Genomic DNA, 11549 nt, shown 5'->3' with positions numbered 1-11549 from the left:
TTTCTTCCCTGGATTACTACAGTAAATTCCTTACTGTTATAATATTTTAATCATGCTTTTTAGGCTTTTTGGTCTCCAGAGTTCCTCCTCTGTGCCGTGTCTCAATGCTCACCAGAATACCCCGTGTTCTGGCAAAAGCAAAGCACTTGCAGTTCCCTGAATATACTCAGCTGTCTCTTATCTCTGTGCTTTTATTTCTTGCCTAGAATATTTCCTCACCCTCATATCTTTTTAAGTAACACTTAGTCTATCTTTCGGAGAAGGCAGTGGCACCCCACTCCAGTACTCTTGCCTGGAAAACCCCATGGGCAGAGGAGCCTGGTAGGCTGCAGTTCATGGGGTCGCTATGAGTCGGACACAGCTGAGCGACTTCCCTTTCACTTTTCACTTTCCTGCATTGGAGAAGGAAATGGTACCCCACTCCAGTGTTCTTGCCTGGAGAATCCCAGGGACGGGGGAGCCTGGTGGGCTGCCATCTATGGGGTCGCACAGAGTCGGACACAACTGAAGCGACGCAGCAGCAGCAGCAGCAGCAGCCTGTCTTTTGGTGTTCGGTTCAGGTATGAGCTCTTTCAGGATGTTTTCTGTGACCCTCGCTGCCTTCGTTAGGGGTTTCATTCAAGCTGTGAAAGCAGTCAGTGCATATGTCTCGCAGTACTATTGGGGTGGCGCTAAAGGACCCAGCTTAAGAGACGTAAGAGACGTGGGTTCGAACCCTGGTTTGGGAAGATCCCCTGGAAGAAGACCCATTTCAGTATTCTTGCCTGGAGAATCCCATGGACAGAGGAGCCTGGTAAACTACAGTCCATAGGGTCTCAAAGAGCTGGACTGAAGTGATTTAGCACAGCACAGCAGTACTATTCTAATTGTTTTCTTGTCACTCTTTCTCATGTTTAATTTTCTTCATAACTGACCACATTTTGTACATGGAGACAACTTATGGCCAAAACAGATGTAATAAACTGATGGTAAAGTAAAAATAACCAGAGAACCCAGCATAGGAAAAATAAGAATACCTGTTAAGACCAGCTGGGTTAGGGATGGGAAAGTATACAAATGTCCAGGCTGAAAGAGCCTACATAGTTGATACAGTTGAGGTTGTATTTAGCTTTGTAAGTGATTTGCATGCTAAGTAGCTTCAGTCATGTCTGACTCTGTGACCTCGTGAACTGTAGCCCACCAGGCTCCTCTGTCTGTGGGGATTCTCCAAGAATGAACATTGGAGTGGGTTGCCAAGCCCTTCTCCAGGGGATCTTCCTGACTCAGGGATCGAACCTGCATCTCTTGCGTCTCCTGCATTGGCAGGCGGGTTCTTTACCACTAGCGCCACCTGGAAGCAGCCAGAATAAAGAGAAATGATTGTGTAGTTGTCACCAGAGAGAAATAAATATTTCAATTCTAATTTCTAAAAGAAATTTACATGTAATTTTACACGGATGGCACTGAATGGTATGTAGAATACTTGTGTGGCAAGTTAGTAAAGTGTTTCACATGACTTTCTTGTGGTGTTCGTCAGTCTGAACAGAGAGCATAATTTTAATATGAAGCTTAGTGAGGGCATTCTTCAAGAACTAAAGATACTATGACCCAAATATCATCCAGCTTAACTAAAGGACCTCTTCTACCTGGATCCATAGATGGACTGCATATCCTTCAAATAATGCTTTGCCTATGATTTCTCTCAGCTAAGCTTTTAATAGGAATAGGAAACAGATAGTGCTGAATTTTCTGGCAAGGACCTGGATTTAGTCAGTTGTCTGTCTCTGCCAGACAGTTTTTAAGGACAGTGATTATCTTTCTTTCCTTCTGTCTACAGTGCCTATGAGATAATGGTTACTCAATAAATAGTACTGAATGAATGGCTGTAAGTTTTGAATAATTAGATTCTGATGGTATTTGTAGACTGGTGTTTGAAGTGTGTTTTGTTATATTGCGTCGACCATATAGAAGATAATAGATGGAATTCCATTTCGGCTAGGGTTTCTCAGAAGTGGTGCTACTGACATTTGGGGCTGTATAATTCTTTGCTGTAGGGGGTTTATCTGTGCACTGTAGGATAATCATCAGAATCTCTGATCTATACCATTAGATGCCCCCAAACCCCTGTTGTGGCAACTAAAAATATCTTCAGATGTTGCCAGGTTACCACGGAAGTAAAAAATCACCCACAGTTGAAAAAGACAGATCTGGATCCTGGATCCCCAGGGACTGAAAGGAGGAGGATCAGAACAGCTTCAGAATCACTTTCCATATTTTGACTTATTCAGTTAAACTGAATGTTTAATTAGGTACTAAAACAAAGTCGAAGTGTTAAGTGCTGTCAGTTTTAAGTGTTGGAAGGGAACAGGATGTAAGTGGTAGAAATTGAGTAAATTGATTGACTTCTTAAAAAATTAAGGGTTATCACTGAATTGCTGAACCAAAGAAAATTAGGTACAGTTCAGTAACTGAATGTTAACTACAGTGATCCTAACTATAGGAGCTTTTAGAATATTAAGCCCTACTTGGTTGCTTTCCTGTAAAGTGAGAAGCATAGCAGAATATGAAACTGTTGCTTTTGAAAACACCACCCTGTTGGCAGAATGCAAAGAGGAACTTAAAAGAAACTTTTAATAAAGGTGAAAGAGGAGAGTGAAGAAACTGGCTTAAAAGTCAACATTTAGAAAACTAAGATCATGGCATCTGGTCCCATCACTTCATGGCAAATAGATGGAGAAACAATGGAAATAGTGACAGACTTTATATTCTTGGGCTCCAAAATCACTGTAGACGGTGACTACAGCCATGAAATTAGAAGATGCTTGCCCATTGGGAGAAAAGCTATGACAACTTAGACACCATATTAAAAAGCAGACACCACTTTTTTAACAAAGGCCAGTATAGTCAAAATTATCATTTTTCCAGTAGTCACGTACAGATGTGAGAGTTGGACCATAAAGAAGGCCAGTACCAAAGGACTGGTGCTTTTGAACTGTGGTGTTGGAGAAGACTCTTGAGAGTCCCTTGGACAGCAAGGAGATCAAACCGGTCAATCCTAAAGGAAATCAATCCTGAATATTCATTGGAAGGACTGATGCTGAAGCTGAAGCTCCAATACTTTGGCCATCTTATGGGAAGAGCTGACTCATTGGAAAAGACCCTGATGCTGGGAAAGATTGAAGTTGGGAGGAGAAGGGGATGACAGAGGATGAGATGGTTGGATGGCATCACTGACTCAATGGACATGAGTTTGAGCAAGCTCTGGGAGTTGGTGATGGACAGGGAAGCCTGGTGAGCTGCAGTCCATGGCGTTGCAAAGAGTCAGACATGACCGAGCGACTGAATAACAGAAGCAACAATTTAAAAATCATCTCAGTGAAGAACTGACTTTTCTTAACTATCACCTGGTTTTACTCATTTACAAGCAAAATGAATAAAGCTTCCCTAATGGCTCAGATGGTAAAGAATCCGCCTGCTGTGCAGGAGACCCGAGTTCGAACCCTGGTCAGGAACACTCCCCTGAAGAAGGGAATGGCAACCCATTCCAATATTCTTGCCTGGAGAATTCCACAAACAGGGGAGCCTGGTGGGCTATAGTCCATGGGGTCCCAAAGAGTTGGACGTGACTGAGTGACTAACACTTTTACTTTCATAAAATAAAGTTAATTATTTAATATTCCTCCTCCCTAGGAGCACTCTCTAGTCTCTGCAGATAGACTGGTTTGATGATATAGGCAGATGCTTATCTTTAAAATCTATGAAGGTAGTTGATACTGTACTTTTAGAAAAATGTCCTTCTAAGGTCTTAGTTGGTGACACATATAATGAGGGCCCGCCAATGACCGTGGTGCTTTGGAACATTACAGAAGCAATCATTTACATAGTTCCTGATGATCATTTTTGGCTTCCCTGGTGGCTCAGAGGGTAAAGCATCTGCCTACAATGTGGGAGATCCGGGTTCAATCCCTGGGTCGGGAAGATCCCCTAGAGAAGGAAATGGCACCCCATTCCAGTATTCTTGCCTGGAAAATCCCATGGACTGAGAAGCCTGGTAGGGTACAGCCCATGGGGTCACAAAGAGTCAGATACGACTGAGCGACTTCACTTTGATGATCATTTTACAGCTATGGACCAGCAACTGTTAGATGCCTCCATTCCCTCCTTTTTGAATTGGAGTTCTGTTACAGTTATTCTATCACTTTTTCATAGGTTGAGTATTTGGGGGTGAGGAGGCAAAGAACATTTTTTCTTAGTTACAGGTCATCACATTGAGAGGAGCTGTACCCCAGGATCCTCATTCACGTGCAGGCCTGGTGCAGAGGACAAGATCCTGGATTTTGAGCTAATGATATAATGAGATGAGGCTTTGGGAAAAAGATGACCAGAGCAACAAGAGAAACAAGTGAAAGTGAAAAAATTCTGGCCTCATTTTTCAGTAATAATTAAGAGTACAATATTTGAACTACACGAGTGAAGAGTATGTGGGCTGGGGGCAGGGAGGGGAAGGAATGGTTGGAAGGGTATTCCATTGAAGGCCCAGAGAGAAATAAATAAAGGAGGAAGTTTTACCCCACATTGCTCATGAAAGATATACTTTGGTTCTCTAGCCTTATACCATTGACTGTACGAAATAATGTAAAGGATATATAAGATTATGCAAAGATTAGATTCCCAAAATTGCATTTGCCCATATGTATACCAGTAGTGAAATAAGGAAGGTGGGTTATTATTATGGGGAAAGGTTTACTATTGATAGTAAGACATACTTGGTTTTAAATTTCTGTTCTACTGCTTACTGATGCCACTTACCTTGGGGAGGCTATTTAACACCAGCTGGATTGTATCTTACAATTTTTGTTTGTTTGTTTTTGTGTATTATTTTGGGAGTATGTCATAAATGTATTTTTTGGAATCCTTAACTTGTCAGTGGCTAGCTCTAGTGTGAAAGGACATTGGCCTAGAATTATCTTTGCAGAATCTTCTGACATTAGAGGTCTGAAAGCTACTTAGACACTGTTTTTAGCTTTAGTGATAACGACAAATAAAAATGACCCTTTAGCTATATAATTCCTAGTCCCAAAGGAATGTATGATCTTTTTTTTTTTTTAAGAATGGAATAGAAAGCAGAAGATTGGCTCTGATTATTTTGCAAGCTAGAAATTCCACTTTGAACAATTAACTTACTGTTTATGCTTGAATGTCATCCTGCTAGTTCACCAGGTCAGAATACCCTGGAAAAGTTGATAGGTTTGAGTGCTGCTTCTGAGACACAAACCCAGAATCTAGGTGTAGCTCCATTAAGAAGGCAACCACTAAAAATAAGTGTCCAGTCCTGAGAACCTGTAAAACACTGATGGAGTCCAGCCCTGTTGGAAGACCCCACTTAATTCTATTAGAGAATAGATCCCAGATTCCTTTCATCTCGGTGATTAGACCCTGGGCTAAAAGAAAGACATTTAACTCTTGCTATATTTCAGATGGGTTTCCCTGATGGCTCAGACAGTAAAGAATTACCTGCGAAGCAGGAGACCCAGTTTACCTGGGTCAAGGATATCCCCTGGAGAAGGGAATGGCAACCCACTCCAGTATTTTTGCATGGAGAATCCCATGGACAGAGGAGCCTGGATGACTACAGTCCATAGCGTCGCAAAGAGTTGGATGTGACTGAGCAACTAACACACACACACACGTATTTCAGATGCTGCTTGACCCTTCCACATAACATTATCTTACTTAATCCTCATTATTTCCCTGTGAAATACTTTGTATTATGCCCATTTGCAATTCCTCAAATGCCCCAATTTTTATTCATCTCCTCAGCTTTTATATGTCCTGTTCCCTCTATCTGGAATGGTTTTACTCCTCCTCTTTGCCTAATGAGTCCTCACTTGTCCTTCAGAGCTCCTCTCAGATGTTACGACTTAAAGGAAGCCTTCTTTATTTTGGTTTGTTTCCTTATTACACACTATATCTCAATAAGCACAAGAAATTATGTGATTAGTTACTTAATATCTGTCATTTATGTCCATGTGTGAGCCCATGAGGATAGGAACTGCATCTGTGTCATTTTTCTGGATTATTTATATGCCAAGTATGTGCAGTTCCTTACACACAGGTACTCAGTCAATGATCAGTGTGCCATTGTGGCAAATGAATGCTGTCAGGAGTTGAATGTTTGTGTAATATAACTTCAAAAACTTCTTTCTTTAAATTAGACCATACCCAGAACCCAACAGGAAGTTTCTTAATGATTATTACCCAAGAGGCTCTTCCTTGTCTCTTTCAGTTCTGGATTGGCTATCTCACTAGTGTAAGTTATCCATTAACCGTGGCTTGGGTGTGGCTCTCAGGGAACTGAAAGTCTTCAATAAGCCTCCCCAGCTGTGTGCGGGTGAGCTCTGTAGAACAGTCTCGCCCTTTCTGAGCAGCTGCTTTGAAGACAGGTGGAAGGAAAGACTCCAGGACCCCACGTCCCATTAAGTAAGTTTACATGAGGACACATCTGGTTTACCAGGGTTTCTGACTTCCTGCTGAACTGAATTGCTTGTTCTGTAGGAAAGCAAAACTTGACTGCAAACATACATCTAAAATGAAGAGCCCCCGAACTTTTGAGGAACAAACGGCATGCATAGTGGACGCTCTCCTCGCCGACTTCTTAGGCCCCGCTTGGCAGGTTGGTAACCGGACCCTACAATGTGCAGAGGAACCAGATGCAGGTAAGGCTTCTGGGCCTGAGGTGGTAATTGCAAGTCTGTAAGAAAATCGGAATCTGCTAACTTATTTCCTCTGAAGTCTCAAAAGGCAAACTAAGTTTTCAGCAATATCTGAAGTCCCTGTAGCAGGGAAAGAGATTCTCAGCAAAGGGAGAATTTTTTGTCTATTGGTGTTGACGCTATAGTAAAGATTTTCTTGGGAGGATGGGGACTGGATTGTTTAGAAATCTAGAGAACTTTCTTCAATGCCCAGGTCCCTGGGGCTTGCCATCACTTTAGGCATTGTGATAAATGTGACTGTGCCCCATCTGTTTTAGGGGAGGTTTCCTCTTTTGATGTGGCCATCATTGCGGGTCGCCTTCGGATGCTGGGTGACAAATTCAATGGAGAATTGGAAGCTTCTGCCAGAAATGTCATCGCAGAAACCACTGGGGGACAGGTCAAGTTTCCACTACTTCTTTCTATTGTTGGCTTCTTGTTTATTCGATTTCAGACACCGTTCTCTTACTATGCCAATACAACTGTGACTACAAATGTTCTATGAAAAATTTGGGGGCTTATTGCATCCAAGGAGATGCAGCAGGAATTCTTCAATTCTAAGTCTTTAGCAGTTAATCAAAGACAAGGTGATATTGAGGTGAAAAGCTTTTGGCACAGGCTCATCAGCCTTCTGATTGTTTCTGATTGTTTTTCATCAGAGCTGTGTTTTATGGCAGAGAGTGTGTGTGTGTGTATATATATATATACACACACACTCTCTCTCTCTCTCTCTCTCTCTCTCTATATATATATATATATATAGCACTTTATTCTTGGTAAAACATTCTATTCTTTTAGCACCTTTTAAAATATTTTGCTGGTGAAAGTGAAAGTCGTTCAGTCATGTCCCAACTCTTTGTGAACCCACGGACTATACAGTCCATGGAATTCTCCAGGTCAGAATACTGGAATGGGTAGCCTTTCCCTTCTCCAGGGGGATCTTCCTAACCCAGGGATCGAACCCAGGTCTCCCGCATTGCAGGCGGACTTCTTACCAGCTCAGTCACAAGGGAAGCGTTTATTTTGTTGGTAGTGGGCATCTTGTTTCCCCACAAGATCCAGCAATAAAATTATATACAGGAAGGATAGGCATTTGACAATTCTGATACAATGGGGAATAAGTACTTACAGCAGCCCACTTAGGTGTATCTGGCTTTTCATCAGAGTCCTGATTCTTGGATTCTGTATTGGATATAAATACCATAGACCATGTTTTAGATGAGGTTGCTGATTAATATCAATAATGACAGCTAGTATTAACTCATTACTTCCCATGTGTTAGACAATATTCTAAATGTTTTACACTTATTATCTCATTTAATCCTTACACTACTTTATGAGGCATCATAGAAACAATTGTAGTGCAGCTTTTCCCCATGTATGTATAACATTGTAAGAGCAAACATCTAACCCAATTTTGTCCACTTGCTGTATTCACACAACTTAGATTGTAGAACCTATAGGCCAGGTGACCCCAACCTGTAAGATCTAATCCCTGATGACCTGAGGTACAGCTGATGTAATAAAAATAGAAATAAAGTACACAATAAATGTAATGTGCTTAAATCATCTTGAAACCATCCCCCACCCCTAGTCTGTGAAAAAACAGTCTTCCACAAAACTGGCCCCTGATGCCAAAAAAGTTGGGGACTGCTGATCGGTCCTCAATTTTCTGACTTAATATCCATTTAAGCAGATAAGGAAACTGCGTGTGTGTGCTTAGTCACTCAGTCGTGTCTGACCCTTTGTGACCTCAGGGACTGTAGCCCACCAGGCTCCTCTGTCCATGGGGATTCTCCAGGCAAGAATACTGGACTGAAAAAAAAAGAATACTGGAGTGAGTTGTCATTCCCTTTTCCAGGGGATCCATCCAGGGATCAAACCTAGGTCTCAGGCATTGCAGGCAGATTCTTTACTCTGTAAGCCCCCAGGGAAGCCCAAGGTTCATGTGTACCACATAATTCCATTTCTGTATATACCACAGCATGCTTGCCACCAAATGGCAGGTTTCTCTCCTTCACCATAAAATTGCAGGCAGATTCTTTACTCTGTAAGCCCCCAGGGAAGCCCAAGGTTCATGTGTACCACATAATTCCATTTCTGTATATACCACAGCATGCTTGCCACCAAATGGCAGGTTTCTCTCCTTCACCATAAAATTGACTGCCTTTTCATATTTTGACCTTATTTTTTATTTCAATGTGGACTCATGAATTCCTACTTTATTCAGTGGGTTATAATCTGTTGCTATCATTATTTATTTGTGTGCCCGAATTGCCCCAGATTCTACCAGTAGGAGTCCTTTCAGTCTGGACTGTGATTTTGGCATGTCCCTATCATTCTCCAAGAACTACTTTAATTTCTTTTACAGAAGATCTTGTATTTTCCAAGCCACAACCTGAAATTAGCCATTTTCCCGGGAACTCTGATTTCTTTTTACAGAGAACAAAATTTGGAAACCAGGATATGGGCACTCTCACCATGGATGCCCTTCTCAGCTTCTTTGGGTTCTGACACCCTGCTCTGACTACCATGGGCCCTCTGTGCCACACCACAGAAATCTTTCTTGGCCCCACCTAGGGCTTCCCTTGTGGCTCAGCTGGTAAAGAATCCACCTGCAATGTGGGAGACCTAGATTTGATCCCTGGGTTGGGAAGAGCCCCTGGAGAAGGGAAAGGCTACCCACTCCAGTATTCTGACCTGGGGAATTCCAAGGACTGTGTAGTCCATGGGATCGCAAAGAGTCAGACATGACTGAGCAACTTTCACTTTCACTGGCCCCAAATAATGGCTTTTGAATCAAACTTTCGGGGAAGGATAAAGGAAGAGGAAAAGCTTAATCTATTTTTTACTTTAGAGTTTCCAAGACTTCAGTCATTTAAGCTAGACATTCAGGATTTGACTAGCTCTACTATCATGTACTTAGGATTTTTCTTTCAAATCATTTTTTTTTCTTTAATCATTTTTTCCATCCTGAGCAAATTGTGGGTTTGATGGGCTACTTATGTTTTTTTCCTAATACCCATTGCAATAAATTAAAAAATATTACAATAAGAAAAGTTTATCCATTTACTCTTTAAGATTACCTTATGGGTGGAAGGGGAGTTGGACGAAGAATGGATACATGTATATATACTGTTGAGTCCCTTCGCTGTTCACCTGAAACTCACAACATTGTTAATCAGCTATATCCCAATACAAAATAAAACATTTGAAAAAATATTATCTCAAAATAAATTTACTTAATTAAAAATATGATCAAGGAAAAAAAGATTACCTTAAATACAACCAATGTGTCCTTGCCGTTCTTTGAGAAACACTTGCCTTACTGGATTCCTGCAACTCTAGCCTCCTGTACTTTTTTAGTGATACTCCACTGATAGATTTTCTGTCTTTCCCCAGGCAGTTACTGTACTTCAGAACACAGTGAAATCTCTCAGCAATGCCTGGTGTACCCAAGATTCCAGCTTGGCTTACGAGAGAGCCTTTCTGGCAGTGTCTGTGAAGCTTCTTGAACATGTGGTCCGCATGAATCCTGAGGTGGCAGGACAGCTGGCGAGGCCCATGACGAATATGATCAATGGCAACACTGCCATCCGAGAGTACATCCAGGGCCAGGGAGGATGGGTAAGTATTTTGGACCCCTGTCTTTGCTGGATATTGGCATTGTTTTTATATTAATATATATATTTATATTAATACCTGAGACTCCAGTTCATGGTTCTTTCTGTCAGTTGGAAACCATGTGGGTAAATAGGACTTCCAGCTTTGCTGAAAATGACAGGATTATTCGGTGGGGGGTGGGGTGTTGCCATGGAAAAGGGGAGCAGTCAGAAGCTCAGCCAGCAGGTCTTGGACCCCAAGTGTGCATGCTTCAGTCATGGCCAGCTCTTTGCGACCCTATGGACTGCAGCATCCCAGGCTTCTCTCTCCATGGGATTCTCCAGACAAGCATACTGAAGTGGGTTGCCATGCCCTCCTCCAGAGGATCTTCCTGACCCAGAAATCGAAGCTGCATCTCTTGCACTGTCTCCTGCATTGCAGGCAGATTCTTTACCATTGAGCTGCCGGGGAAGCCCTGGACCCCAGAGGCAGGTTGCCTAAAATACTGACTGCTAACTTTGTCAAACTAATTTCCACTTCCTTCACATAATCATCTGTGATTATATTTATGGTGAGGTTGTAACGTCAGTCTGACTTTGCTCTACCCCTTGGTAAGTTTCTGGATCTCCTTCCCCTAACATCTTTTGGGTGTATGTTGAGGAAGTTCAGAATCACCTTACTATTGTCTAACCAAGAACAATGACATCTGCTGTGGTGGTAACGATAGGCGGCGTTCTAAGCCTCTGCCTTAGAGCATCTGCTCTGTGGAACATGTGTTTTCATTTCCAGGATGAGCAAAAGCCTTAATAGGAGCGGGCTTCCCTTGAGGTGTCTACAGGTCTTTCTGGTTTCTTAAGGGAGTTCCTGAAGACCATCCCTTTGACTGTAGGATATTCATTGTCTTTCCTAGGAAAATCTGGAGGGCTGAGGAAGAGATGGAGCTGTTTCCCAGCCTGAACAGGACTTCTTTGACTGATCGGATGATTGATCTCTGGTGATTAAAATCAAGAAACAACCAAATAAAAACCCTTTCTCTTGTACAGCACTTAATTTAGCTGAATAATCTCTTTTCTACTGATTGTTAAAGTTAGGAGCATCTCCCAGAGGTCTACAGAGATTTTTATACTTTCTGTTTTTACATGAGGGGTCTTCCACAGTGACACCGTAGTTTTAATGAGATTTTTAGTGCAACAAAGACCTCCAGATGCAAAGTAA

The 11549-nt window shown here is 42.0% G+C and overlaps 1 protein-coding gene and 1 pseudogene across 2 annotated transcripts; one reads left to right on the top strand and one right to left on the bottom strand.

The window, feature by feature from the left end:
• LOC138446416 (large ribosomal subunit protein uL1 pseudogene) overlaps positions 1 to 11549 on the bottom strand; it is a 94137-nt pseudogene that overhangs the window by 5943 nt on the left and 76645 nt on the right.
• BCL2L15 (BCL2 like 15) lies at positions 75 to 11379 on the top strand. Of its 2 annotated transcripts, XM_069601254.1 has the most exons (6): positions 254 to 560; positions 6266 to 6459; positions 6535 to 6695; positions 7010 to 7131; positions 10134 to 10358; positions 11245 to 11379. In XM_069601254.1, the coding sequence occupies exons 3-6, from the start codon at positions 6569 to 6571 to the stop codon at positions 11260 to 11262; spliced, it is 492 nt and encodes a 163-aa protein (XP_069457355.1). In that variant the 5' UTR covers positions 254 to 560; positions 6266 to 6459; positions 6535 to 6568; the 3' UTR covers positions 11263 to 11379. The 2 variants fall into 2 exon arrangements, with proteins under 2 accessions (XP_069457365.1, XP_069457355.1); XM_069601264.1 differs by lacking the exon at positions 6266 to 6459 and having other exon boundaries at positions 75 to 560.

Source organism: Ovis canadensis, chromosome 1 (genome assembly GCF_042477335.2).
Source record: "Ovis canadensis isolate MfBH-ARS-UI-01 breed Bighorn chromosome 1, ARS-UI_OviCan_v2, whole genome shotgun sequence".
In the NCBI taxonomy this organism is placed as follows: Eukaryota; Metazoa; Chordata; class Mammalia; order Artiodactyla; family Bovidae; genus Ovis; species Ovis canadensis.
The sequence above is the reverse complement of the archived record's forward strand: the minus strand, read 5'-3'. Positions and strand labels throughout refer to the sequence as shown.